General features: G+C 40.9%; 1 protein-coding gene across 24 annotated transcripts in view; it reads right to left on the minus strand.

Annotated features, from left to right (window-relative positions):
• The window catches only part of Enpp2 (ectonucleotide pyrophosphatase/phosphodiesterase 2), a 123,260-nt gene that overhangs the window by 92,790 nt on the left and 2,692 nt on the right, over nucleotides 1-27,778 (minus strand). For 9 of the 24 annotated variants that reach the window (XM_087559276.1, XM_087559266.1, XM_087559271.1 and 6 more), the window contains exon 2: nucleotides 16,432-16,578. The exons of 10 other annotated variants lie outside the window; for them this stretch is intronic. In XM_087559276.1, the coding sequence (XP_087415402.1) occupies nucleotides 16,432-16,506 (75 nt within the window). In that variant the 5' untranslated portion in view covers nucleotides 16,507-16,578. Of the gene's footprint in view, nucleotides 1-16,431; nucleotides 16,579-18,009; nucleotides 18,133-18,541; nucleotides 18,645-27,778 lie in introns of those variants that run through there. 5 more of the 24 variants (XM_087559277.1, XM_087559274.1, XM_087559275.1 and 2 more) reach the window with 3 other exon arrangements.

The raw sequence follows: 27,778 nt of genomic DNA on the forward strand, positions 1-27,778 counted from the left end.
GTTAAATCCATTTGGTTCATAACTTCTGTTAGTTTCTCTGTGCTGCTGTTTAGTTTCTGTTTCCATGATCTGTCCATTGATGAGAGTGGGGTGTTGAAGTCTCCCACTATTATTGTGTGTGGTGCAATGTGTGCTTTGAGCTTTAGTAAGGTTTCTTTTATGAATGTAGGTACCCTTGTATTTGGAGCACAGATATTTAGGATTGAGAGTTCATCTTGGTGAATTTTTCCTTTGATGAATATGAGGTGTCCCTCCTTATCTTTTTTGATAACTTTGGTTTGAAAGTCGATTTTATTTGATATTAGAATGGCTACTCCAGCTTGTTTCCTGGGACCATTTGCTTGGCATATTTTTTTCCTGCCTTTTACTCTGAGGTAGTGTCTGTCTTTGTCACTGAGGTGCATTTCCAGTATGCAGCAAAAGGTTGGGTCCTGTTTATGTATCCAGTCTGTTATTCTATGTCTTTTTATTGGGGAATAAAGTCCATTGATGTAGAGAGATATTAAGGAACAGTGATTGTCGTTTCCTCTTATTTTTGTTGTTGCAGGTGGAATTATGTTTGTGTGGCTCTTTTGGCTTTACTGCAAGGAGATTATTTTCTTTCTTTTCCTAGGGTGGAGTTTCCCCCCTTGTGTTGGAGTTTTCCATCAATTACCCTTTGTAGGGCTGGATTTGTGGAAAAATATTGTGTAAATTTGGTTTTGTCATGGAATAAAAGGTATATTTTTTAAAGTGGGTAAATATATGAAGAACATAGGATGCAAATGAGCCAGAAGCAAAGAGTAGGAACTATCAGACAAGGGGCAGATATGATATGATCACTGACATGGAGCAAACTTCATATGTGGTAGCCAGTCTTCAGAAGGGGCTTATATTTTCACAGACAATTTACACAGGTCCTCTTGCTTTATGTTCATAGAGCTTTTATGATATTATCATTGTCAACATGTGTGAAAACATCAAATGTATCAGATAATACTCCTAAGGTCCAGTTCCCTTCCTAATGAGGATTAGAAAACTAGCAAGTTCTCACAGAATGGGGTTCTCTGCTACATGGAGAAGGAGTAGGTGTATGGTGAGCATAACAGAAACCACAGAGAAACCTCTGATCCAGGTTGACCTTGTTGTGACCCCCAAAACAGAACTAGCCATGAGCAAGTAACGGGGATTTTTTCAAAGCCCATTTCATAATTCTTGTGTCATCAGAAAATGATTCTAGTCATTGTTAGAAAATTTCTCTAAACTCAGGAAAACCATCGTTATATAAACTCATACTAATTCCACATACACATAGTAAGTGCCCTTCATAAGGTTAGCTAATGCTAATGAAAGTTTGCTCGGTATCAGGATTCCTTGGTATCAAGAATAGCAAGGTTACTTCATAATAGACCCAAATAATATAAAGTACCTCGGTGTGACTTTAACCAAGCAAGTAAAAGATCTGTACAATAAGAACTTCAAGACACTGAGGAAAGAAATTGAAGAAGACCTCAGAAGATGGAAAGATCTCCCATGCTCATGGATTGGCAGGATTAATTTAGTAAAAATGGCCATTTTACCAAAAGCAATCTACAGATTCAATGCAATCCCCATCAAAATACCAATCCAATTCTTCAAAGAGTTAGACAGAACAATTTGCAAATTCATCTGGAATAACAAAAAACCCAGGATAGCTAAAGCTATCCTCAACAATAAAAGGACTTCAGGGGGAATCACTATCCCTGAACTCAAGCAGTATTACAGAGCAATAGTGATAAAAACTTCATGGTATTGGTACAGAGACAGACAGATAGACCAATGGAATAGAATTGAAGACCCAGAAATGAACCCACACACCTATGGTCACTTGATTTTTGACAAAGGAGCCAAAGCCATCCAATGGGAAAAAGATAGCATTTTCAGCAAATGGTGCTGGTTCAACTGGAGGGCAACATGTAGAAGAATGCAGATCGATCCATGCTTATCACCCTGTACAAAGCTTAAGTCCAAGTGGATCAAGGACCTCCACATCAAACCAGACACACTCAAACTAATAGAAGAAAAACTAGGGAAGCATCTGGAACACATGGGCACTGGAAAAAATTTCCTGAACAAAACACCAATGGCTTATGCTCTAAGATCAAGAATCGACAAATGGGATCTCATAAAACTGCAAAGCTTCTGTAAGGCAAAGGACACTGTGGTTAGGACAAAACCGCAACCAACGGATTGGGAAAAGATCTTTACCAATCCTACAACAGATAGAGGCCTTATATCCAAAATATACAAAGAACTCAAGAAGTTAGACTGCAGGGAAACAAATAACCCTATTAAAAATGGGGTTCAGAGCTAAACAAAGAATTCACAGCTGAGGAATGCCGAATGGCTGAGAAACACCTAAAGAAATGTTCAACATCTTTAGTCATAAGGGAAATGCAAATCAAAACAACCCTGAGATTTCACCTCACACCAGTGAGAATGGCTAAGATCAAAAACTCAGGTGACAGCAGATGCTGGCGAGGATGTGGAGAAAGAGGAACACTCCTCCATTGTTGGTGGGATTGCAGACTGGTAAAACCATTCTGGAAATCAGTCTGGAGGTTCCTCAGAAAATTGGACATTGAACTGCCTGAGGATCCAGCTATACCTTTCTTGGGCATATACCCAAAAGATGCCTCAACATATAAAAAAGACACGTGCTCCACTATGTTCATCGCAGCCTTATTTATAATAGCCAGAAGCTGGAAAGAACCCAGATGCCCTTCAACAGAGGAATGGATACAGAAAATGTGGTACATCTACACAATGGAATATTACTCAGCTATCAAAAACAACGAGTTTATGAAATTCGTAGGCAAATGGTTGGAACTGGAAAATATCATCCTGAGTGAGCTAACCCAATCACAGAAAGACATACATGGTATGCACTCATTGATAAGTGGCTATTAGCCCAAATGCTTGAATTACCCTAGATCCCTAGAACAAACGAAACTCAAGACAGATGATCAAAATGTGAATGCTTCACTCCTTCTTTAAATGAGGAAAAAGAATACCCTTGGCTGGGAAGGGAGAGGCAAAGATTAAAACAGAGACTGAAGGAACACCCATTCAGAGCCTGCCCCACAGGTGGCCCATACATATACAGCCACCCAATTGGACAAGATGGATGAAGCAAAGAAGTGCAGACCGACAGGAGCCGGATGTAGATCGCTCCTGAGAGACACGGCCAGAATACAGCAAATACAGAGGCGAATGCCAGCAGCAAACCACTGAACTGAGAATAGGTCCCCCGTTGAAGGAATCAGAGAAAGAACTGGAAGAGCTTGAAGGGGCTCGAGACCCCAAAAGTACAACAATGTCAAGCAACCAGAGCTTCCAGGGACTAAGCCACTACCTAAATACTATACATGGACTGACCCTGGACTCTGACCCCATAGGTAGCAATGAATATCCTAGTAAGAGCACCAGTGGAAGGGGAAGCCCTGGGTCCTGCTAAGACTGAACCCCCAGTGAACTAGACTATGGGAGGAGGGCGGCAATGGGGGGAGGGTTGGGAGGGGGACACCCATAAGGAAGGTGAGGGGGGAGGGGGATGTTTGCCTGGAAACCGGGAAAGGGAATAACACTTGAAATGTATATAAGAAATACTCAAGTTAATAAAAAAAATAATAAAAAAATTTAAAAAAAAAGAATAGCAAGGTTAAATAAATAAATAATAAAACATGTTTTATTTATTTGGGAGATGAAATGCATTAGCCACTATGGGGCAAGGCAACAAATACCAATAAGTGGTTGGTTTATGGATACAAGAAATGCTTTGTACAGAAAAGCCTGGAGGTCTAGCTAGCATCTATGCCGTAGTAGACAACATCTGGTCCTCATTAGAAGGCCAGGTTCTCATTAAAAGTGTCTTCTTCCAGTGCCCAGCACATAAAAGGAAGGAAGTTCATCTGAGAACTTCTATTAGGAGAGAGGTGATAGTCTCCTGGTTCCTGAACCACAGGGTTAAAATTATTTCTTGAAGTCAACATTACCATGAGTGACTAGCTGCCATGAACTGGATTAAATTCAGATGTATCTTGGCCAGCTGCCTTTAATCCCAGCACTTGGGAGACAGGGGCAGGCAGATCTTCTCTGACTTTGAATCCAACCTGGTCTGCATAGGGGTTTTCAAGCCAGCAAGGAGTACATATTGTGACCCTGATTCAAACAACAAAAATAATAATAATAATAAATTTAAATATATCTTGATAGTGCTAAATTAAGAAGAAAAAATGAGAGAGCTCACCGCCGAGACTGGTGGGCACTCCTGAGACTGCAGAGCAGAAGAGACCACCAACACTGCCCACCCTTGCCCACATTCCTGGCCCAAGAGGAAACTGTATACAGCCTCTGGGTTCCCTTGGATAAGGGCACAGGAGCAGGAAATCTGCTGAGTCTGAGACACCGCTGGAACCTGAAGGGACCAACCAGATAAACAGTTCTCTGCACCCAAATACCATGGGAGGGAGAGCTAAACCTTCAGAGAAGCAGACACACCTGGGAAACCAGAAGAGTCTACACTCGGCCCACATCTCTGACTCCAGAGGAAAACACCAAACGCCATCTGGAACCCTGGTGCACGGAAGTTCCCAGAAAGGCCGGCACAGATCTTCCTGATTGCTGCCGCCTTGGAGAGCTCATAAACAAAACCCCACGTGCAAACCTGAGCCTTGGGACCACAGGTAAGACAAAACTTCCAGCTCCAAGCGACCTGCCTGGTGAACTCAAGACACAGGCCCACAGGAACAGCTGAAGACCTGTAGAGAGGAAAAACTACACGCCCGAAAGCAGAACACTCTGTCCCCATAACTGGCTGAAAGAAAACAGGAAAACAGGTCTACAGCACTCCTGACACACAGGCTTATAGGACAGTCTAGCCACTGTCAGAAATAGCAGAACAAAGTAACACTAGAGATAATCTGATGGCAAGAGGCAAGCGCAGGAACCCAAGCAACAGAAACCAAGACTACATGTCATCATCGGAGCCCAATTCTCCCACCAAAGCAAACACGGAATATCCAAACACACCAGAAAAGTGAGATCTAGTTTCAAAATCATATTTGATCATGATGCTGGAGGACTGAAAGAAAGACATGAAGAACTCCCTTAGAAAAACACAGGAAAACATAAATAAACAAGTAGAAGCCTACAGAGAGGAATCACAAAAATCCCTGAAAGAATTCCAGGAAAATATAAATAAACAAGTAGAAGACTATAGAGAGGAATGACAAAAATCCCCGAGAGAATTCCAGGAAAACACAATCAAACAATTGAAGGAATTTAAAATGGAAATAGAAGCAATCAAGAAAGAACACATGGAAACAACCCTGGATATAGAAAACCAAAGGAAGAGAAAAGGAGCCGTAGATACAAGCATCACCACCAGAATACAAGAGATAGAAGAGAGAATCTCAGGAGCAGAAGATTCCATAGAAATCATCGACTCAACAGTCAAAGATAATGTAAAGCAGAAAAAGCTACTGGTCCAAAACATACAGGAAATCCAGGACTCAATGAGAAGATCAAACCTAAGGATAATAGGTATAGAAGAGAGTGAAGACTCCCAGCTCAAAGGACCAGTAAATATCTTCAACAAAATCATAGAAGAAAACTTCCCTAACCTAAAGAAAGAGATACCCATAAGCATACAAGAAGCCTACAGAACTCCAAATAGATTGGACCAGAAAAGAAACACCTCCCGTCACATAATTGTCAAAACACCAAACACACAAAATAAAGAAAGAATATTAAAAGCAGTAAGGGAAAAAGGTCAAGTAACATATAAAGGCAGACCTATCAGAATCACACCAGACTTTTCGCCAGAAACTATGAAAGCCAGAAGATCCTGGACAGATATTACACAGATCATAAGAGAACAAAAATGCCAGCCCAGGTTACTGTATCCTGCAAAACTCTCAATTAACATAGATGGAGAAACCAAGATATTCCATGACAAAACCAAATTTACACAATATCTTTCTACAAATCCAGCACTACAAAGGATAATAAATGGTAAAGCCCAACACTAGGAGGCAAGCTACACACTAGAAAAAGCAAGAAACTAATCATCTTGGCAACAAAACAAAGGGAAGAAAAGCACACAAACATAACCTCATATCCAAATATGAATATAACAGGAAGCAATAATCACTATTCCTTAATATCTCTCAACATTAATGGTCTCAATTCCCCAATAAAAAGACATGGATTAACAAACTGGATATGCAATGAGGACCCTGCATTCTGCTGCCTACAGGAAACACACCTCAGAGACAAGGACAGACACTACCTCAGAGTGAAAGACTGGAAAACAACTTTCCAAGCAAGTGGTCGGAAGAAGCAAGCTGGAGTAGCCATTCTAATAACAAATAAAATCAATTTTCAACTAAAAGTCATCAAAAAAGATAAGGAAGGACACTTCATATTCATCAAAGGAAAAATCCACTAAGATGAACTCTCAATCCTAAATATCTATGCCCCAAATACAAGGGCACCTACATACGTAAAAGAAACCTTACTAAAGCTCAAAACACACATTGCACCTCACACAATAATAGTAGGAGATTTCAACACCCCACTCTCATCAATGGACAGATCATGGAAACAGAAATTAAACAGAGACGTAGACAGACTAAGAGAAGTCATGAGCCAAATGGACTTAACAGATATTTATAGAACATTCTATCCTAAAGCAAAAGGATATACCTTCTTCTCAGCTCCTCATGGTACTTTCTCCAAAATTGACCATATAATTGGTCAAAAAACGGGCCTCAACAGGTACAGAAAGATAGAAATAATCCCATGCGTGCTATTAGACCACCATGGCCTAAAGCTGGTCTTCAATAACAATACGGGAAGAAAGCCCACATACACGTGGAAATTGAACAATGCTCTACTCAACGATAACCTGGTCAAGGAAGAAATATAGAAAGAAATTAAAGACTTCTTAGAATTTAATGAAAATGAAGGTACAACATACCCAAACTTATGGGACACAATGAAAGCTCTGCTAAGAGGAAAAGTCATAGCTCTGAGTGCCTGCAGAAAGAAACAGGAAAGAGCATATGTCAGCAGCTTGACAGCACACCTAAAAGCTCTAGAACAAAAAGAAGCAAATACACCCAGGAGGAGTACAAGACAGGAAATAATCAAACTCAGAGCTGAAATCAGCCAAGTAGAAACAAAAAAGACCATAGAAAGAATCAACAGAACCAAAAGTTGGTTCTTTGAGAAAATCAACAAGATAGATAAACCCTTAGCCACACTAACGAGAGGACAAATTAACAAAATTAATTTGTGTTTCCAAATTAACAAAATCAGAAATGAAAAGGGAGATATAACTACAGATTCAGAGGAAATTCAAAAAATCATCAGATCCTACTACAAAAGCCTATATTCAAAAAAACTTGAAAATCTGCAGGAAATGGACAATCTCCTAGACAGATACCAGGTACCAAAGTTAAATCAGGAACAGATAAACCAGTTAAACAACCCCATAACTCCTAAGGAAATAGAAGGAGTCATTAAAGGTCTCCCAACCAAAAAGAGTCCAGGTCCAGACGGGTTTAGTGCAGAATTCTATCAAACCTTCATAGAAGACCTCATACCAATATTATCCAAACTATTCCACAAAATTGAAACAGATGGAACACTACCGAATTCCTTCTATTAAGCCACAATTACTCTTATACCTAAACCACACAAAGACCCAACAAAGAAAGAGAACTTCAGACCAATTTCCCTTATGAATATAGACGCAAAAATACTCAATAAAATTCTGGCAAACCGAATCCAAGAGCACATCAAAACAATCATCCACCATGATCAAGTAGGCTTCATCCCAGGCATGCAGGGATGGTTTAATATACGGAAAACCATCAACGTGATCCATTATATTAACAAACTGAAAAAACAAAACCACAGGATCATTTCATTAGACACTGAGAAAGCATTTGACAAAATTCAACACCCCTTCATGATAAAAGTCCTGGATAGAATAGGAATTCAAGGCCCATACCTAAACATAGTAAAAGCCATATACAGCAAACCAGTTGCTAACATTAAACTAAATGGAGAGAAACTTGAAGCAATACCACTAAAATCAGGGTCTAGACAAGGCTGCCCACTCTCTCCCTACTTATTCAATATAGTTCTTGAAGTTCTAGCCAGAGCAATCAGACAACAAAAGGAGGTCAAGGGGATACAGATCGGAAAAGAAGAAGTCAAAAATATCACTATTTGGAGATGATATGGTAGTATATTTAAGTGATCCCAAAAGTTACACCAGAGAACTACTAAAGCTGATAAACAACTTCAGCAAAGTGGCTGGGTATAAAATTAACTCAAATAAATCAGTAGCCTTCCTCTACACAAAAGAGAAACAAGCTGAGAAAGAAATTAGGGAAACAACACCCTTCATAATAGACCCAAATAATATAAAGTACCTCGGTGTGACTTTAACCAAGCAAGCAAAAGATCTGTACAATAAGAACTTCAAGACTCTGAAGAAAGAAATTGAAGAAGACCTCAGAAGATGGAAAGATCTCCCATGCTCATGGATTGGCAAAATTAATATAGTAAAAATGGCCATTTTACCAAAAGCGATCTACAGATTCAATGCAATCCCCAACAAAATACCAATCCAATTCTTCAAAGAGTTAGACAGAACAATTTGCAAATTCATCTGGAATAACAAAAAACCCAGGATAGCTAAAACTATTCTCAACAATAAAAGGACTTCAGGGGGAATCACTATCCCTGAACTCAAGCAATATTACAGAGCAATAGTGATAAAAACTTCATGGTATTGGTACAGAGACAGACAGATAGACCAATGGAACAGAATTGAAGACCCAGAAATGAACCCACACACCTATGGTCACTTGATTTTTGACAAAGGAGCCAAAACCATTCAATGGAAAAAAGATAGCATTTTCAGCAAATGGTGCTGGTTCAACTGGAGGGCAACATGTAGAAGAATGCAAATCGATTCATGCTTATCACCCTGTACAAAGCTTAAGTCCAAGTGGTCAAGGACCTCCACATCAAACCAGATACACTCAAACTAATAGAAGAAAAACTAGGGCAGCATCTCGAACACATGGGCACTGGAAAAAATTTCCTGAACAAAACACCAATGGCTTATGCTCTAAGATCAAGAATCGACAAATGGGATCTCATAAAACTGCAAAGCTTCTGTAAGGCAAAAGACACTGTGATTAGGACAAAACGGCAACCAACAGATTGGGAAAAGATCTTTACCAATCCTACAACATATAGAGGCCTTATATCCAAAATATACAAAGAACTCAAGAAGTTAGACCGCAGGGAGACAAATAACCCTATTAAAAAATGGGGTTCAAATTAGACAAGATGGATGAAGCAAAGAAGTGCAGACCGACAGGAGCCTGATGTAGATCGCTCCTGAGAGACACAGCCAGAATACAGCAAATACAGAGGCGAATGCCAGCAGCAAACCACTGAACTGAGAATAGGTCCCCTATTGAAGGAATCAGAGAAAGAACTGGAAGAGCTTGAAGGGGCTCGAGACCCCAAAAGTACAACAATGCCAAGCAACCAGAGCTTCCAGGGACTAAGCCACTACCTAAAGACTATACATGGACTGACCCTGGACTCTGACCCCATAGGTAGCAATGAATATCCTAGTAAGAGCACCAGTGGAAGGGGAAGCCCTGGGTCCTGCTAAGACTGAACCCCCAGTGAACTAGTCTATGGGGGGAGGGCGGCAATGGTGGGAGGGTTGGGAGGGGAACACCCATAAGGAAGGGGAGGGGGGAGGGGGATGTTTGCCCGGAAACCGGGAAAGGGAATAACACTCGAAATGTATATAAGAAATACTCAAGTTAATAAAAAAAAAAAAGGGAAAAAAAAATGGGGTTCAGAGGGGTTGGGGATTTAGCTCAGTGGTAGAGCGCTTACCTAGGAAGCGCAAGGCCCTGGGTTCGGTCCCCAGCTCCGAAAAAAAAGAACCAAAAAAAAAAAAAAATGGAGTTCAGAGCTAAACAAAGAATTCACAGCTGAGGAATGCCGAATGGCTGAGAAACACCTAAAGAAATGTTCAACATCTTTAGTCATAAGGGAAATGCAAATCAAAACAACCCTGAGATTTCACCTCACACCAGTGAGAATGGCTAAGATCAAAAACTCAGGTGACAGCAGATGCTGGCGAGGATGTGGAGAAAGAGGAACACTCCTCCATTGTTGGTGGGATTGCAGACTGATACAACCATTCTGGAAATCAGTCTGGAGGTTCCTCAGAAAATTGGACATTGAACTACCTGAGGATCCAGCTATACCTCTCTTGGGCATATACCCACAAGATGCCCCAACATATAAAAAAAAAAAACACATGCTCCACTATGTTCATAGCAACCTCATTTATAATAGCCAGAAGCTGGAAGGAACCCAGATGCCCTTCAACAGAGGAATGGATACAGAAAATGTGGTACATCTACACAATGGAATATTACTCAGCTATCAAAAACAATGACTTTATGAAATTCATAGGCAAATGGATGGAACTGGAAAATATCATCCTGAGTGAGGTAACCCAATCACAGAAAAACACACATGGTATGTACTCATTGATAAGTGGCTATTAGCCCAAATGTTTGAATTGCTCTAGATGCACAGAACACATGAAACTCAAGAGGGATAATCAAAATGTGAATGCTTCACTCCTTCTTTAAAAGGGGGAACAAGAATACCCTTGGCAGGGAATAGAGAGGCAAAGATTAAAGCAGAGACAGAAGGAACCCCCATTCAGAGCCTTCCCCACATGTGGCCCATACATATACAGCCACCCAATTAGACAAGATGGATGAAGCAAAGCAGTGCAGGCCGACAGGAGCCGGATGTAGATCTCTCCTGAGAGACACGGCCAGAATACAGCAAATACAGAGGCGAATGCCAGCAGCAAACCACTGAACTGAGAATAGGACCCCCGTTGAAGGAATCAGAGAAAGAACTCGAAGAGCTTGAAGGGGCTCGAGACCCCATATGTACAACAATGTCAAGCAACCAGAGCTTCCAGGGACTAAGCCACTACCTAAAGACTATACATGGACTGACCCTGGACTCTGACCTCATAGGTAGCAATGAATATCCTAGTAAGACCACCAGTGGAAGGAGAAGCCCTTGGTCCTGCTAAGACTGAACCGCCAGCGAACGTGATTGTTGGGGGGAGGGCGGCAATGGGGGAGGGTGGGGAGGGGAACACCCATAAAGAAGGGGAGGGGGAGGGATTAGGGGGATGTTTGCCCGGAGACCGGGAAAGGGAATAATATTCGAAATGTAAATAAGAAATACTCAAGTTAATAGAAGAAGAAGAAGAAGAAGAAGAAGAAGAAGAAGAAGAAGAAGAAGAAGAAGAAGAAGAAGAAGAAGAAGAAGAAGAAGAAGAAGAAGAAGAAGAAGAAGAAGAAGAAATGAGACAGAGACAGAGAGATTAATCTACATGGAATAACCTTCTTGAAATATACATCAATGTAAAGAGAGGACCACCTTAACAATGACTTTTGCAAGAGGCACCTGGGAGTTTTATGAAAAGCAAGTTCCATAGGGACCCATGCTTGACTATAGTTCTAATGACTCTGCCTGATTTTAGACTCCTTTAATAGGTGACACCTATGCAGACATCTCTGGGTATGTCATGTTAAGAAATCACTCCAAGGGGTTGGAGAGATGGTTCAGTAGTAAGGAGCATTAGCTCTTCTTCCAGAGGACCTGGGTTCAATTCCCAGCATCCACATGACAACTCACATTTGTCTGTAATTCCAGTTTCAGGGGGTCCATTGGTACTCCTGTTCCAGAAGATCCATTGGGACCAGACATGCACACGGTACATATACATACACACATACATATATATCATATACACATATATACATACACATACATATGAAATACAATAAATCTTTGAAAAAGATTAGGAGCCATAAGAGAAGCATGGAAGGGTAAAATTGAGATGTTTCTTGTTCATTTGTTCATTCAACAAGCTTTTATTGAGTACCTAATATATGTATTGACCTGAGGATACAGCTTCTGCCACTGAAGTGCCAAAATGGGGAATTTTGGTAAGAGATGAAATGTAGTATCTGGTGGTTGATAATTGATAAGGAAACTAGAATAGAGTACATTCAATTAGACAGTGACAAATGTCTCTAAGGATGACATTTGATCAGAAGCCTGAAAAAAAATAAGGGAAGGTCCAGGATTTTCTTCATAGAGATGGTAAGTGTAAAGCCCCTATGGGAGCCTGATATGTACAGGAAGGTCAGTGTGGCTGGATGAATTGCAACAGAGAAACAGCAAGACCTATTATCACAATGAGTACGGGTGCCTGCAGGACTTTGCAGGCTATCCTGTGAGCCTCACATTTCCTGTTGAGTATGATGGGAAAGGGAGCTGGTAAACGGTGAGATAACTCTTCCTATAACAACAGCAACAACAAAACCCTCAGTGACTGTTCAAGAATTCATACACGATGTCTCAATTAGAGGACAATGGAGTCAACACCATCTAAGAGCCTTTCCAACTCTAGGTACCTACTGTTTCCCTCTCTGTTAAACCTTCTCAAGGAATCTATTTGTCTCAATGTAATAACCAGAAAAGAGTATCCAAAGTAAACTAAACAGACTTGTTTCTTTTTCTTGGTAAGTAAGGGGAAAGTAAGGACTCCTGTATCTTCTTGTTCTAGATAATCCATCTCAGGATAAATCTGTACAGAGACTAGAAAATGCTTAGATCAATAGATACCTGATATGGTCTATTTACCTATGTCTGTGACAGGAAAGGGCTTAATAAAAAGGAGAAACACCTTTCTCAGAATCTTTTGATAGAGGAGAGATGAAGCAATATCCTTCTGGAGTGATCTAGAAAAGAACAATACAAGCTGACCTTGCATTGTCTGCTCGATCCATGTAGCTCTTTCAGGATGCCTTGTAAACAGTCAGCCCGCATATTTATTGAATCCAACAACTTCAGATTGCCAGTAAAGCATTATGCAAGAGGGTGCAGACATTCTGGGCCTTCCTCTGTCCAGCTAAACTTCTGCTGTTCTTGGGAGAAATGTTATACAACTTGCTAATTACCGAAATACCGGGCTGTCAACCTTGGCCAGGATCAGAACTTGGATGCTTCCTGACCATGTGGCCTGGAGTGAGTTGGGAAACCTCACTAGACCTCCAGGTCCTCATATGAAAATGGAAAGAATCACAAAACCTTCTTTACACTGTTGTAGAGATTGGATCAAATTGTCTGTATAGTGTAAATTGCTTATAACAATGGCTGCCATAAATGAAGCCCATAGAATGTTTGACATTGAACAGAAATAATCTCACTAACCACTTTCAATGACCCTGCAAAGTCCATCATGGATTGAACTTATTTTCCAAGGCACAGAGAAGTTTAAGTCACTTGCCTAAATTCACACACCCAGCAAGGGACAAAGCCACCATTCAAATTCAGGTCTGCTTGACCAGAGGCAAGCTTCTGAGAATCTCTTTGTACATTGTACAGTGTGCTGCAGCATGTTAGCTGTATTATCTTTAACAAAATTCCCCCTGCCTTTCATTAGAAGAGGGCATGAGGAATTGTTTGTGAGGACTCTTGACGGTTTGGAGACAGAATTGATTCTGTCCAGGGTCATTTCTCATTTTGCTACCAGAGAAGTTGGGGTCATTTTCCTGGCACACTCTTCCCCTGTCATCTGACTGGTGCAGCTGGTTTGGGGCACTTCCTAAGTCTGAGGCGTGGGTAAATGTTAGTCATAGACTGGTAGCCATGGGTTCTGGTAAGAAAAGGTGCGCTTCTCTCCTATTCCCAGTTCACTCTCTTTTTCCTGTAGCTCTTACCTTTTTTTGTTCCTAAGAATTGATCAAAATTCTGACACGTGTATTTTTGCAATCCATCTCATGATCGTACTATCAATGATGACCCTGTTGTATGACAAACTACACCACGGTTTGAGTGAGACACCAAGAACAAGGGTTGCCAACAGTCAGAGCTGGGAGTGACCACTCGTTGTGACTTTATCTCAGACACACCTCATAATCTAACCTCAATAGCAACACCATGCTCAGTGTGACCCTATGGCATGATTGTTCTTGGAACTATTCTAGGCTCAAATGACATCAGCAAGTCCAAAAACACCCAGCAAATACCTGCTCAGGGAGCTTTCTCAGCCACTCTTGCTGACTGAGAAAGGACTCTGTATAAATAAATACAGTGGCTACTGGTAAGAGTAATGACTAAAGAATAGAACAAGGTGTTAAGAATAATGGTAGCATGGACTCTGCTCTAAAGCTGTGGTGGTGAGCCCGTGAGAATGATTATAACATGCAGTTTGAGTGGCTGGCCCATAGTCACCCAGTCAGTGACAGAATGTGATGCAGGATTGTTCAATAATAAGAAACATAGCAAGAGTGACATTTCCACATCATAAGTTAGATGTTTCTATGCATTATCATATATATTTTTATTAGTGAGGAAATGAAGAATCAGAAAGTTGTTACCATTTGGTCAAGTTCACAGTTAGATGGTGGTAGAGAGAGGGTCAGATCCCAGCCTGAATGGTTCAAAGAGCCCAATTCCTCCTCACCACACTTTCTCCACTGCAATGATTATGTTGGCAAGCTTCTTCAAGACAAAGGTTGCACCTCCGTCATTTACAAAAAGTCCAGCAATGTCTGGCACAGAAAGAATTGGGCTTCCAGATAGAAATCTGAACAGACAAGGTGGACCACCAATTCTAGCTCTCAGCTCTTCTCATCTTCCTCTGCCAGTGGAGAGATGAGAACACTGACAAAGCCACTAATACTGTTCTCAATGCAATAGCAACTTATTAATTATTAATCCATCTAACTTCAACTCCCAACCAAACCTGTGACCTGGGCACACACATCTCTTAATTGATTAGACGCTTGCTTGCCTAAGAATGAAAGCACTTAATTTATTAGACTCTTGTTTGTCTAAGAATGAAAGCAATCTGCAAGTGGTCCGTGTGTGCCCTGCATGTTAATTGAGAGCTGTCCTGCTATGGAGTAAAGGGGGCATTGTAATCACTTTGATGAGCTCGGACACTCTTGTATTATCCCACCTCCAGCCAAACAATGCTTTTCTCAGCAAGGCCGGCCCATGGTGCTCCCAGCTGCACAAAGGGTTTTGGATTCAGCATTTCCATGCACAGCATGGCATCAGAATGGGCGAGTAAAGACATGACTGTTTCTCCCCATTGTTCAAGCTGCTGCACAGATAAATAGAAATATTTGAGAGTGTTTATGCTTATTAAAAGATATTATGAAAACTAGGCAATCCTTAAGAGTCTCACACACACACAGACACTGTGACAGGATGCACAAGGTCTGTACAAGTTCAAACCAGACAAGATCCCAGTATGGAGTAGTGGACACAAAGTCTGACCCCAGACCAAGAACTGTTTGCAGTTGATACCTGCTAGGAAAGAAAAAAAATCAGTGTTCTCCAGTAGAGTGTCACTGAATATACCTATTGCAAGTCAGGGCAGACTCCAAGCCCAGTAGTTGGCCAGTACAAACAAACTCCTTGTTTCCTTGTATGTTCTTTGTATTGTTTTTGTGTGTTTTGCCTAACATGGTTTTGTTGTTGTTGTTGTTTGCTTGTTTTTAGTTTGTTTTGATTTTCATTTGATTTTTTTTTTCTTTGTTTGCTTGGAAGTTGGGTGGGTAGGGAGGTGGGAAGTAGCTGAGAGAACTCGGGGAGAGGAAAAACATGATCAGAATATATTGAATGAAAAAATTAAATAAAAATTAATTAATTTAAAAAAAAATCAGGTAAATCGATACCCCAGCTTCAACACCTTTGTTTACTAACTGACTGGGTTTGAAAGTCACAGCTTACTTTTCTTCTTGTCAAGCCCTCAGGTCCGAGCCAACAGAGGCCTTCCCTGATCACCCTGTCCCCTCTGTCTTGGTTTTGATGTCTTCTGCCCCTCACCATTTTTAAGTCTTATGGCATTTGTCTATTTCCTGGCTGGTGTGTGTCCCCACTGGACTGAGGAGAGCCAGGCTTTGTCTTCCCCCTTACATCCCAGGCCTTACACAATGCTTGGTGCACAGAGACATACAGTAAACACTTGCTGAATAAATTAATGAAAGAGGTATATGCTGAAGGAAGAGATAGAAAAAAGAAAATGCAGTGTAAAGATGTGAGGCACACAAGAAAATGAATCACGGGGACTGTCCTGCAGTCTTGGTCCCTATGGCCGCTTAAATGAGAATGTCCCGTAAGGCTCTGTCTGGCATTTGAATATTTGCTCTCCAGTCGATGACACTATCTGGAGAGGTTTAGGAGGTAGAGCCTTTCTGGAGTAGTAGGTCACTGGGGACAGGAAATGAGAACTTAAGATCTCACCTTATCTTCAGGTGTCCTTCTCTGCTTCATGACATGGTTGAGGGCGAGCCCTCTCAGCTTCCTATTGGACACCATGCCTACCACTTGCTGCCACAACTCCCCTTCACGATGGACTCATTCTTCTGAAACCATAAGCTGAAATAAAAGCTGTATTTCTATAAGTCACTCTTGTTCGTGGTGTTCATCACAGTAGCAAAAGGAAACTAATACAGTCCTTGGGACATACTGCAGACATTTCCCTCCATCTCTCTCTACTGTGCTCACCCTTCCCCTAAGCCCACAGCTGTCAAGTATTTTCAAGACTCTAGAGAAACGCTGGGCCCAATCCCAGAAAAATAATGCTACTTTCTTATTCTTGTTCCTAGGAATCCAAATGATGCAAAAATCCTGCTTCTGTTTCACTTCAGCAGAGCCTCTGGCATCATAACTGGGACTTGAGTCACTTCATATTAAATCTTCATTTGACAGTTCATACACAACATTTCAAGGCTACCATGCCCATTCTGCATTGGGAAGAGCCATGACTCCCAATCGCCTCAGATCAATATGTTTTTGTGGTGTTTGCTTTAAATGTCACTTTGCACAACCTAGAATCTTGGAGAAGAGGGAGACCATTTTAATTGTTAATTGACTCAGCCCACTGTGGACAGCACCATTCCCTAGGCTGAGCCAGGAGCCATGTAACAGAGAAGAAAGCTGGGCCTTGAGAGATGACTCGATGCTTAAAAACATTGCTGTTCTTGGCTGGGGTCTGTTCCTAGCACCCACTTGTAAACCACCGTGTCAGGAACTCCAGTTCTGGGGGACTTGATCTTTTCTTCTAACCTCTGTGAGTGGACACACATGGTACACAGAAATACATGTATATATACTCATAGAGATAAAACAAAATAAATCGAGAAAGAGAGGGCGGGGGGAGAGAGAGAGAGAGAGAGAGAGAGAGAGAGAGAGAGAGAGAGAGAGAGAGAGAATATGAAAAAAGGCTAGCTGGCCATATGCAGGCAGACAGCATGTGAGCGTTCATTTCTGCGTTGTAACCACATGTCTGAAGCTCCTGCCTCTGAGCCTTCTGTACAATAACGAACCGCAAACTGGGATTGTAAGCTAAATAAACCCTTCTTCCTCTAAGTTGCTTTACCTCAGGATATTTTCTCACAGAAACAGAAATAAAGTTAAAACAGCTTGATATACAACATGCAAGCATTACCATTCCCAGCACATAGGAGAGTGAGAAATATTAAGACAAGTTGATTGCTTTCCCTATTTGTAGCTCATCATCAAGTTGCAGATTGAAGATAATGGCTTCTCCTGTATTATTCAGGAAGATTCCTCCTGGGAAGCTCTGATGGCATCATTTAGTCAATTTGGAGACTCTAGGAGCTAATATTGAGACTATAAATATCAAAGATGATGGCAAAAAGAAAAAAAAAAAGGTCCAGGCCCAGCCAGCAGTGGATGAATGCTGCTGGTAGAGCCTCCCAACAGTCCCTTCCTATGGGCTGTAGGCTAGCCAAGAGACTGAACAGCCAAAGTCATAGCTTACAAAGAAGCTGGAGCATTCCCTTGCTTACTCCTTACCTGACAGATGGTACCACTGCTCTCTGTGCACTTTCTGGTTGAGATACTCTGACATTATGGGAGGTGCTTTGTGTACAATCTATAACTCCAGTTTCAGGGGATCTGAGGCCCTCTCCTGAAGAACTGTGAACACCAAGCACATGTATGATGGACGTAAATATACACAAGTGAAATATTCATGCATGTAAGTTAAAATTTACAAAAATAAAATGATGATTAAAATCATCACGATTTGAAATAAATTTAGGAATGTCTTTCGTATTGCACATCCAATACTCACATTATTTCATTTGACAAGCAATCTCATTTTATCATGCAAATAGCTATTTCTGCTATCATCTTTCATTTATGAGGGGAAGAAAGGTACAGAAAAATTAAGTGACAGAGCTGCGATTTAGACAGTGTGGGGACAGAACCCGAGCTCTTAGTCATTACTCCATTCTATCAGGTTTATCTGAGGGATGGACTCAGTTTTAATCACAAATCAGTTTCCTTGTTGTTAAAGTTAGGACAAATTAAATGCACACTCTACCTCTTGCTCGGTGTTAGTCTGAGCAGACAGTTTGGTGAATTCTAAGATTTACTGAGAATCTTTCCACAGTTACTTATCCTTTCAGGCATCCACTCTGTTTATCCTACACATGAGAATGACAACAACACATTCAGTAAATCTAACAAAAACCTTTTTAAAGGAAACAGTGTTGTCACTGTAAAAGAGAAAGCACATAAACAGGTACGAGACAGGCAGACAGCTTTGTTAAGATCCTCTGATCAACAGTGTGAGAATTATTATGCGGGAACTAATTAGAAAGGTAAAGTCAACCCCACAGCGAAATTTCTCAATCAGGAACTCTGATACAGCTAATGTGTTAAGTTAACCATTATTAAACAAAATAAACCGTGTTGTTTTCTTTAAGTTTAAAATTTTAATTATTTTATGTGTATGGCTGTTTTGCCTGCATGCATGTCTGGGTAGTATGTGTTGGCCTGGTGCCTGGAAGCCAGAAGATGGCATAGGATCCCCCGTAACTGGAGTTACAGATGGGTGTAAACTGGCATATAAGTGCTGAGAATTGAACCAGGGTCCTCTGATGAGTAGCCAGTGTTACTAACCAAAGAGTCATCTCTTCAGCCCACTTATTTTCTTGTGTATGTTTGTTTGATTGTTTGAGAATGGATCTTTTTCTGTGTCCTAGACTGATTCATCACAATCACACAATGTTCCAAGTGATAGGATTACTGTGATGAGATAACAAGCCTGACATTAGTTTCTTAAATGTCTTTATTGGCATGTGTTAATTATTATTCATAATATAATTGATATTATAATTAATTCATAATATAATTGATAACAACATTCTCAAACATATATATTCTCATCATATATATACATATATATGATGTATTTTAATCATACCCATACCCCACCCTCTCTTGTCTCATATATTTCTTAATCTCCTTCCTCCTTCAAACAAGACAGGGTGGTTCTCTGGTGTCCAAGGCTGACCTTGAACTCTTCATGTTGTTGAAGATGATCTTAAATTCCTGATCCTCCTCCTGAATCTATCTCTCAAACTCGAGGATTATAGGCTAGGATTATAAACCACTTTATGTGGTGCTGGACATTGAGCCTAGGACACCATATTGTACATCCTTAGACCCTGTCCTTTTAAATAAATAAATAAAGCTCCTTTTTTAAAACAAAGTTGGCATTGTGGTAAACATTCTTCTTTTTTATGTATCCTATCCTGCAAGTGTGAAATAAACTTTGACTCAATGCTTATGAAAGCAAAGCAAACAAACCAATAAGTATGACTATATTTGTCCAATAAGCTATAGTTTTCCAGCTCTGTGTTGTTTGGGTGTTTTATATATATGTCTATATTTATTTTTAACAAACAATTCAAGAATTCTCTCTCTCTCCCTCTCCCTCTCCCTCTCCCTCTCCCTCTCCCTCTCCCTCTCCCTCTCCCTCTCCCTCTCCCTCTCTCTCTCTCTCTCTCTCTCTCTCTCTCTCTCTCTCTCTCTCTCTCTCTCGTGTGTGTGTGTGTGTGTGTGTGTGTGTGTGTGTGTGTGTGTTTAGATCAGAAGAGAGTACCAGATCCCTTAGAACTCGAATTTCAAGAGGATGTAGGCCACCTTGTGAGCTCTAGAAATAGAACCCTAGTTCACTGAAAAAGGAACAAGTACTCTTCACCATTGAACCATCTCTCCAGCCCTGCTAAGCCTTGGTTTTGAAGGTCCCATGAGATAACTGATGTAAGTGCTTTGCATGACCCCTAGAAGACAACTCATCAAAGTAGCTAGCCCACATGTAGTTCAAGTGCTTTCAAACTGGACACAAAAGGTAAAATAAAACCCCAATTAAATCCAAAGGCATTTAACCTTGTCAAAAAGCGTCTGAAGTATTACTAAAATAAATGTACAATTTCCATATAGACTTATGAAATATTGACATTATGAAACATTGTGAGTCTACTCTCTTCTCTATAGTTCCTTTCAGATACAGTTGCTAGATACATTTTAAAAATATTTTTAACAATGGGAAAACATTATTTAAAAGTATTCACTGTCTATATTGAAATTAACTGGAGCAACCTGGTGTGTTTTGTTTTTATGTATTTAGTTTTCCCTAAATCTGATGTCCTATCTATAGATCACTACGGCTCACTGTTTTGAAAAGTCTGGCTCTAACACACAATAGGGATAATCAACACAAGCAACATTTTGTTCTCAAAGGAAGGAAAGGAATTGCATTCTTATGGAATTAACCCCAAGGTTCAGAACTAATAACTCCCCTGGGTAGAAGCCACTGAAACATTGTGTTTCACACTCATGGGTGCCAAGAACAAGCTTAGGTCACCCAAGGAAAAAGTGCAATAATCTTGCATTTATTCCTGTTGATGAAAGTCAAGCAGCTTCCAGAAAAGTGTTAGGCTCCCCTCATGTCACCGTGTTGAATTAATATGTGAACAGTATTAATGGTGGAAAAACTCAATTATATCCAATAAATCCAAAGGTTTACAGTTGGATTTGTCGGCAACCAAGTTGTATACTGAGAAAGCCTATCCTGCCAGTCATCAAATCCTTTGAGTGGAGAAGAAATAGTTCTCACTGCAAGCACTGTCAGTTCAAAGCCATTGTGGAGAGAAAAATCCTTTACAAGTTGAAGCCCCCAAACACTGACGTCTTACATTCACATTTGAACATCAGAATCTGGGGGTGAACATCAGAACATCTCGTGACTGAAAACAAATACTGAGCTGAGTGTTACCAGACAAAACACACGCAGGGAAGGATGAAACTAGAAAGTGTGTGTCGGTCACCTATAGGTGCCATAACAAAGTATCGCAGGAAGTAATTGAACCACACGTGACGAGAAAGTGACTTTGGGGTGACTAGCCCTATAGGATTGTCTATACCACTCCCTCAAAGGCCCAGGTACCGTCTGATCAATAGGGTAGAAAGAGTTAAGAGCTAGAGGCTGGGGAGAAGGCTGTGAACCAGAGTCTTCTGGATAGGACTCAGCCATCGTAATCGTGAGCTCACTGTAGCTGTGGCTCCTGCACAAGACCCTCACAAGACTGTGCCCAACATATGTTCATTATGCATGGGGGAGGGTCTCCAGATGCCTCAGCCCTCCCCTGAGGGATTGCGGGACTTAATGGTTGCTGGAATGGGGGTGTCATTTTTTTCACATAGCCACTGCTAAGTTGTCACCTTCTAGTAAATAACTCCCAATTCATGCTCATGCAAGAAATAAGGGTAAAACTCAAGAACCAAGAAAAATGGAGAAGGAGATGAAGGTCTGAGGGGATTTTTTTTAGAAAGAAAAAAGAGTCTCTGTAGGAAAGAAGGGGATGAAAGACGGTAGTGGAAATGAAAATGACCAAAAAATTATACTTACTTACTTAATTAATTAAAAAGTGGCTGAACCAATAGATTTGCATTGGCACACAACCTGAAACCTGGCAGTGTAGAAGCAGTGCGTCAGTCAGTAGACTGGATTCATCTGAGATCTCTTTCCTGGGCTTACCATCACCTTCTTTACCCAGTGCCTCTTCATATCCTCCATGGGTGTCTCTATGCTCACACTTCCTCATTGTGTAAGGACACCCATCCTGTTGGGTTAGGGCACATGCTCACGACCTGCTTTAACAACCCCTCTAAAAACCCATCTCCAAAAAAAAGTCACAGTGTGAGGTCTATGGGTCTAAAACTCCAACACATGAACTCGGAGCACAGAATACAAATTCAACCCGTAATAACATCTTTCATTTAGTCTGTTGAAAGTGACCGCATGGAGTCACAGTACTTTCCTAATAAGGCTTGCTTCTCCTCTGATGACAGCATTCGACTCTATAATGGAAATGTTCTTGCTTATTGAGTGTCTGGAATGACATTATTTACTTTAGAATAAGGATCCAAGTCCACGGCCTTCCACCTTCTCCAAACACCAAAATGCTGGCCAGTGTCCATCTTTCCAGAGAATTACCTCTATTCTACAGCAGCTCTGTCTTCACTTCCTCATCCAGTCAGCTTAGAAGCAGTCATTCGTTTCACACTATTCAGTCACCCAAGTGCTTAGACTTCAAACTCAATTACTGGCTCAGATAATTTACTAGTTATCACTCCCTCCTTCCAAGACCCACAGGTTGTTGATACATTTCCAGATCAGATGCTTTCCATGTGGGTCTAAAACTAGATGTACAGAAACTCGTATATGTAACAAATATATAGCAAAATTAATAAGCTAAAAATTTCAAAATATAAAAAAAAGTTAAGTTAAGGTGCCTTTAAAAAATTGTGTTTCCTTAATGCTCAGCATCCTCTCTTCAGTCATGAATTGGATTAGTTGTTTTAGAAACTGTTAATGTTTCATGTAGCATGGTTGCAGAGGGTCGTTTTACAGGGAGTTAATTATAACGTTACATGTTGCATCAAAAAACCGCAAATACTCTAATGCCCAGCTATGAAGATTCACTAAAGAAACCACAAAATAACTATAAAGTAAGATGCGATCTCACTCATGTTTGCAAAAAAAACTTTTAACAGCACAGGGTTTGTTTCAGGAGCAAAACAGTTTACAAAAAATTAAGCGTGACTCCAGATTTAAGACATACGTGTACACGAAAACATAGAAGGGCAATTCACCTCCTGTCACGATGCTCATGTCTAGGTAATGCAACTTTAGATAATCTCCTTTGCTTCTTTTTATGCTTTCTTTCAATCAACTCTTTCTAGACATTGTATGCATTGCCTATATAATAAAATATACCTATTTTTGGATTTTTTATTTTATTTTATGTGCATGAGTATTTTGCCTGTGTGTGTCTGTGTGCACCACATGTGTGCCTGGCATCTGTGGAGGACAGAAGCTGACAACCTGAGTGAATGGTAATTGTGAGCTGCCATTTGGATGCAGAAACCCAATTCATGTCCTCTGCAAGAGCAACAAGTCCTCTGAACTGCTGAGCCATCTCTCCAGCCAAATGTACCTTTTTTCTTAATAAACAAAACTTTCCCTATGAAAGGCTATTGCCTTAGGCAAAGCATCATTCGCCCCATTGGTTTACAGAAATGATCACAGACTGCAGTGCTGGACTTGTAGAAGATAGTAATTTAGGACAATTTAAATAAATATAAAAATAATTATATACTAAGTAAGACAATGCAACTGCCCGTGTTTGAATAGGCTTAAGGAGAGGGAAGAGGAGAGGAAGAAGACAAAGAAGAACAAATGTGAATCAGAGAAGAGGAAGAGGAGCAAGGGCTTCTTCATAAAGAGTGTGGTGTGACACAGGATAGGACTTGAGGAAATGGTGTATTTTCAGTGAGGATGTACGGTGCGGGAAGGAAGGTTATTCCTGGTGGAGGATGTGACTTAGGTAAACACAGTGGCACTAAAATGCCAGGCCTACAGATTCTGTCTGGGAAACGGATGCAAGTTTTGGAATCTTAAGAACAGAAACTACGGTACCCTCCTGCCTACCCACCCTTATCCTTGACTCTCTGTTTCTAGAATAGTTGTATAACAAGGAACTCGTTACCTTGGAAAATCTATCAGGAAATTTTTTACTAAATTCACTGAAATTTAGTGTCCTCCATCTCCAAGACAGGAGATGCTAATCTTCCGTCCACATCAAAATGAAAGACATAAAGATAGGTATAGTAACTTTTTAAGTCTTCCGTTTTACAGATTAAAGGGACTGCACCCATCCTTCCTACAGCATCCCTGCAGTCTCTCATCACTTACTTTGTGTCTCCAAATGAGCTTTTGAACTGACCCATCTTTTTTTTATCTTCTCAGCTACCATTTTGGTTGGGGTCACCGTCTTTCCTTGATTACATATTACAGTGCCTCCAGTGTGCCTACCCTGCCATCATCATCATCATCATCACCATCACCATCATCACCATCACATTCATAATCATCATCATCATCGCCATCATCACCATCAGCATACCATCATGATCATCATCACCATCACCATCATCACCATCACCATCATGATCATCATCACCATCACCATCATCACCATCACCATCATGATCATCATCACCATCACCATCATCACCATCACCATCATGATCATCATCACCATCACCATCATCACCATCACCATCATGATCATCATCATCATCACCATCACCATCATCACCATCATCATCATCACCATCACCATCATCACCATCACCATCATCACCATCACCACCATCACCATCATGATCATCATCATCACCATCACCATACCATCATGATCATCATCACCATCACCATCATCACCATCATGATCATCATCATCATCACCATCATCACCATACCATCACCATCACCATCATCACCATCACCATCATGATCATCATCACCATCATCACCATACCATCATGATCATCATCACCATCACCACCATCATCATGATCATCATCATCATCATCGCAACCACCATCATCACTACCTTCTTCTACTTCTTCCTCTTCTTCTTCTTCCTTCACTCTCTCCAGCCTACTGTCCACTCTCTAGTCTTTACAAAACGTAAAACAGATTACCGTGCAGCCTTACTTACAGCCTTCACTGGTTCCCATTCTCTTAATGATTAACTACCATTCAGTAGCTTTAGATAGCATTCCTCGCTACTCCTCCTAGCCTAGCGTCTTTTATCCTCTACCTCTCAGAATTATTCCTCTCAGTTTCTTGACTGCCCCCATTGCTCTCAACCTGTTGAGGGTGCATCATCTATCTTGAAATCTTGTTTCCTCTATCACTTCACCCTGGTTTTTCTCTACTCAGTTTCTGCGTCTCGGTGTAGACAGACAACGATTCTCCAGTTCATTCGGCCCGATTAAGTTTGGATTTAATACTCCTTCTTATATAGCTCCATCTGGACTTAAGTTTCCTCTGTCAAAGTATAACATCAAATTAAAGCCGCCTGTTCCCTGCCCACGTTTTCACACTGCAAACTCCATGTGATCTGGTCTGCCTTTTACAACACAGTGGATGACTTACAGTGGGTGCTCAGACAGTAATTGCTAATAAGTCAATACGTAGCACTCAGATCGAGACATGATCTTCTAAAGGTTGAACAATACAGAGTAAAATGACTCTCATCTTCTATATTTGCTATTCTAGACTTCTTTTTTCTAAACTTAACTTTAATTTTAGGAGCAACATCTTATGATCGATCTTACTGCCAGATTAAATTTCTAAAATTTAAATACATCTCTCCTGAACAATTCTCGTCCGTTCCTTTCTCCATCTCCTCACTCTCTACCCGTCCCCCCTTCTGTAGATGTATCCTCCTCCTCTTCCCTCATCCTTTCTTAGTTTTAAGTATAGCACAGCCCACATGCTTAGCTCAAATGCTTCATTATAGCTAAAATTCCAACTATCCTTTTAAAAATTGGATAATGAAATAACCATTCAGAGCAAAAAGTTACACAACTAGCGATTGCCAGAGTAGAGACGTGAGCCCAGGTCCTATGACTCCAAGTTCATGGTCATTAGCACACATTACACAGGATCCTCTCAAAAACAGAAAACATGCATAATTTGATTATGCTGGCTCCTAACCACCACATACTCCCTTCTTCCAAATACCCACTGAATTAATTAGCCCTTTGATTAAAGATATTTTAGCCAGAAGTCCTTAACAACTCAAGGGTATTGAAGGACAGACTTGGATGAATCCCACTACAAGTTTATTCAAAATGCTGTGTGCAGTCTTTTGTACATTTTTTCCCTAAGAGAGTAGTGAGCATCCAAACCTCAAAAGAACTGTGGCCCCACAAAGCTTAAGAACAGCTTAAGGTTTAAATAACTCCCTATAGAATGCAATCACTATTCACCTCTCAGAGTTTCCAAACACATAGCTCTCTCATTGGAAAATCAGAGCCACATTTTCTCACTTGTAGTCTCCCAGAATCTCCATCCTTCTCTAGAGAGCTCTTGGAGATTTTTCTCCATGGCCATTCAGAGGCCCCAGGTACCTTCTCTTTCCATGTCCATCTCTCCCGCTGGGCTGCAGCCCAAGAAGGATTTCTTTGCATTCCTAAAGTCAACAGAAGCAAAACTTTAAAAGCCTTTCATGCCTTGGGATAGATAGGGTAGATGCTGGGATAGAAGAAGCCTCCAAATTCAGATGTGGATTATACAGTAGAGACTTGGAACATTATCTCAAATATCCAGAAATTCTAAACCCTTCCTGCTTAAAATAATTGAAAGACTGTGACTTTTCCTGTCGATACGATGAATCTTTATTCTCTACCCTATGGTGTCTCAGGAAAAAAATCTCATAAGCTGTTATACTTTCACTTTCTAGTCCAATCCCTGAACAGAACACTCATTCTTAACCCCTACATAAGAATCCACAAAACAGATGCTGGCAAGATGGCTCCTTGTATAAAGATGCTTGCTATACAAGCCTGATGACGTGAATTCAAGCCCCAGACCCCTAAGAAAGTAGGAGACAACTGACTCCACAAAGTTGTTCTCCTGTATACACACACACACACACACACACACACACACACACACACACACACACATTTATAAGGTTTTTTTCTCTCCAAATGAATTCACAAGCATTCTTAGCCTAGTGAGTATATCTCAGTTGGCATGAAGCCCTGGCTTCAGTCCTGGTGTTGCATAAAACTAAGTGCAATGATGCACACCTGTATAGCAAAAGTCAGGAAGAAGAGACTGGAGGATCAGAATCTCATCATCTGCATAGCACGTCTGAAGTCAGTCGGGATACATGAGACCTAGAGAGGTGAAAGTGGAGAAGAGAGGAGGAGAGGGGAGGGGAGAGAAGGTGATAAGGATGAGAGAGGAGGGGAAAGGAATAGAGGGGAAGGAAGGGATGAGAATTGGAGGGGAGCAAATGGGAGGAGAAGGGAGGAAGAAAAGGGGGACAATGGAACAGAGGGAGAGGAGAATGAGCAGGAAGGAGGAAAAGGAGAGAGAAAGGGAGGGGGAGGAAAAGCAGGCAGGAAAGGAAAATCAATCCCAAGAATTCATGAAACATCACAACTGAGACAGGGGACATTCAGATCTAAAGATCCTAGGACAAAAATAACAGTGAGACAAAAGCAGTTGCTCTGTGTTTGTGAACTGCCTGCTGGGGGGAGATAACTAGAAGTCTGCAATGAATTGGAACGATGATAGGAGGGAAGCAAGAGTGAGGAGAGTGTGGCAAGGTTGCTAACCCATTCTGGAAGAGGAGCTGATAGTCTGGGAAGTTTCCAAAAAAAGGTGCCAATCAGCTGAGTC

This window comes from Rattus norvegicus, chromosome 7, assembly GCF_021556685.1.
Source record: "Rattus norvegicus strain SHRSP/BbbUtx chromosome 7, alternate assembly SHRSP_T2T, whole genome shotgun sequence".
In the NCBI taxonomy this organism is placed as follows: domain Eukaryota; kingdom Metazoa; phylum Chordata; class Mammalia; order Rodentia; family Muridae; genus Rattus; species Rattus norvegicus.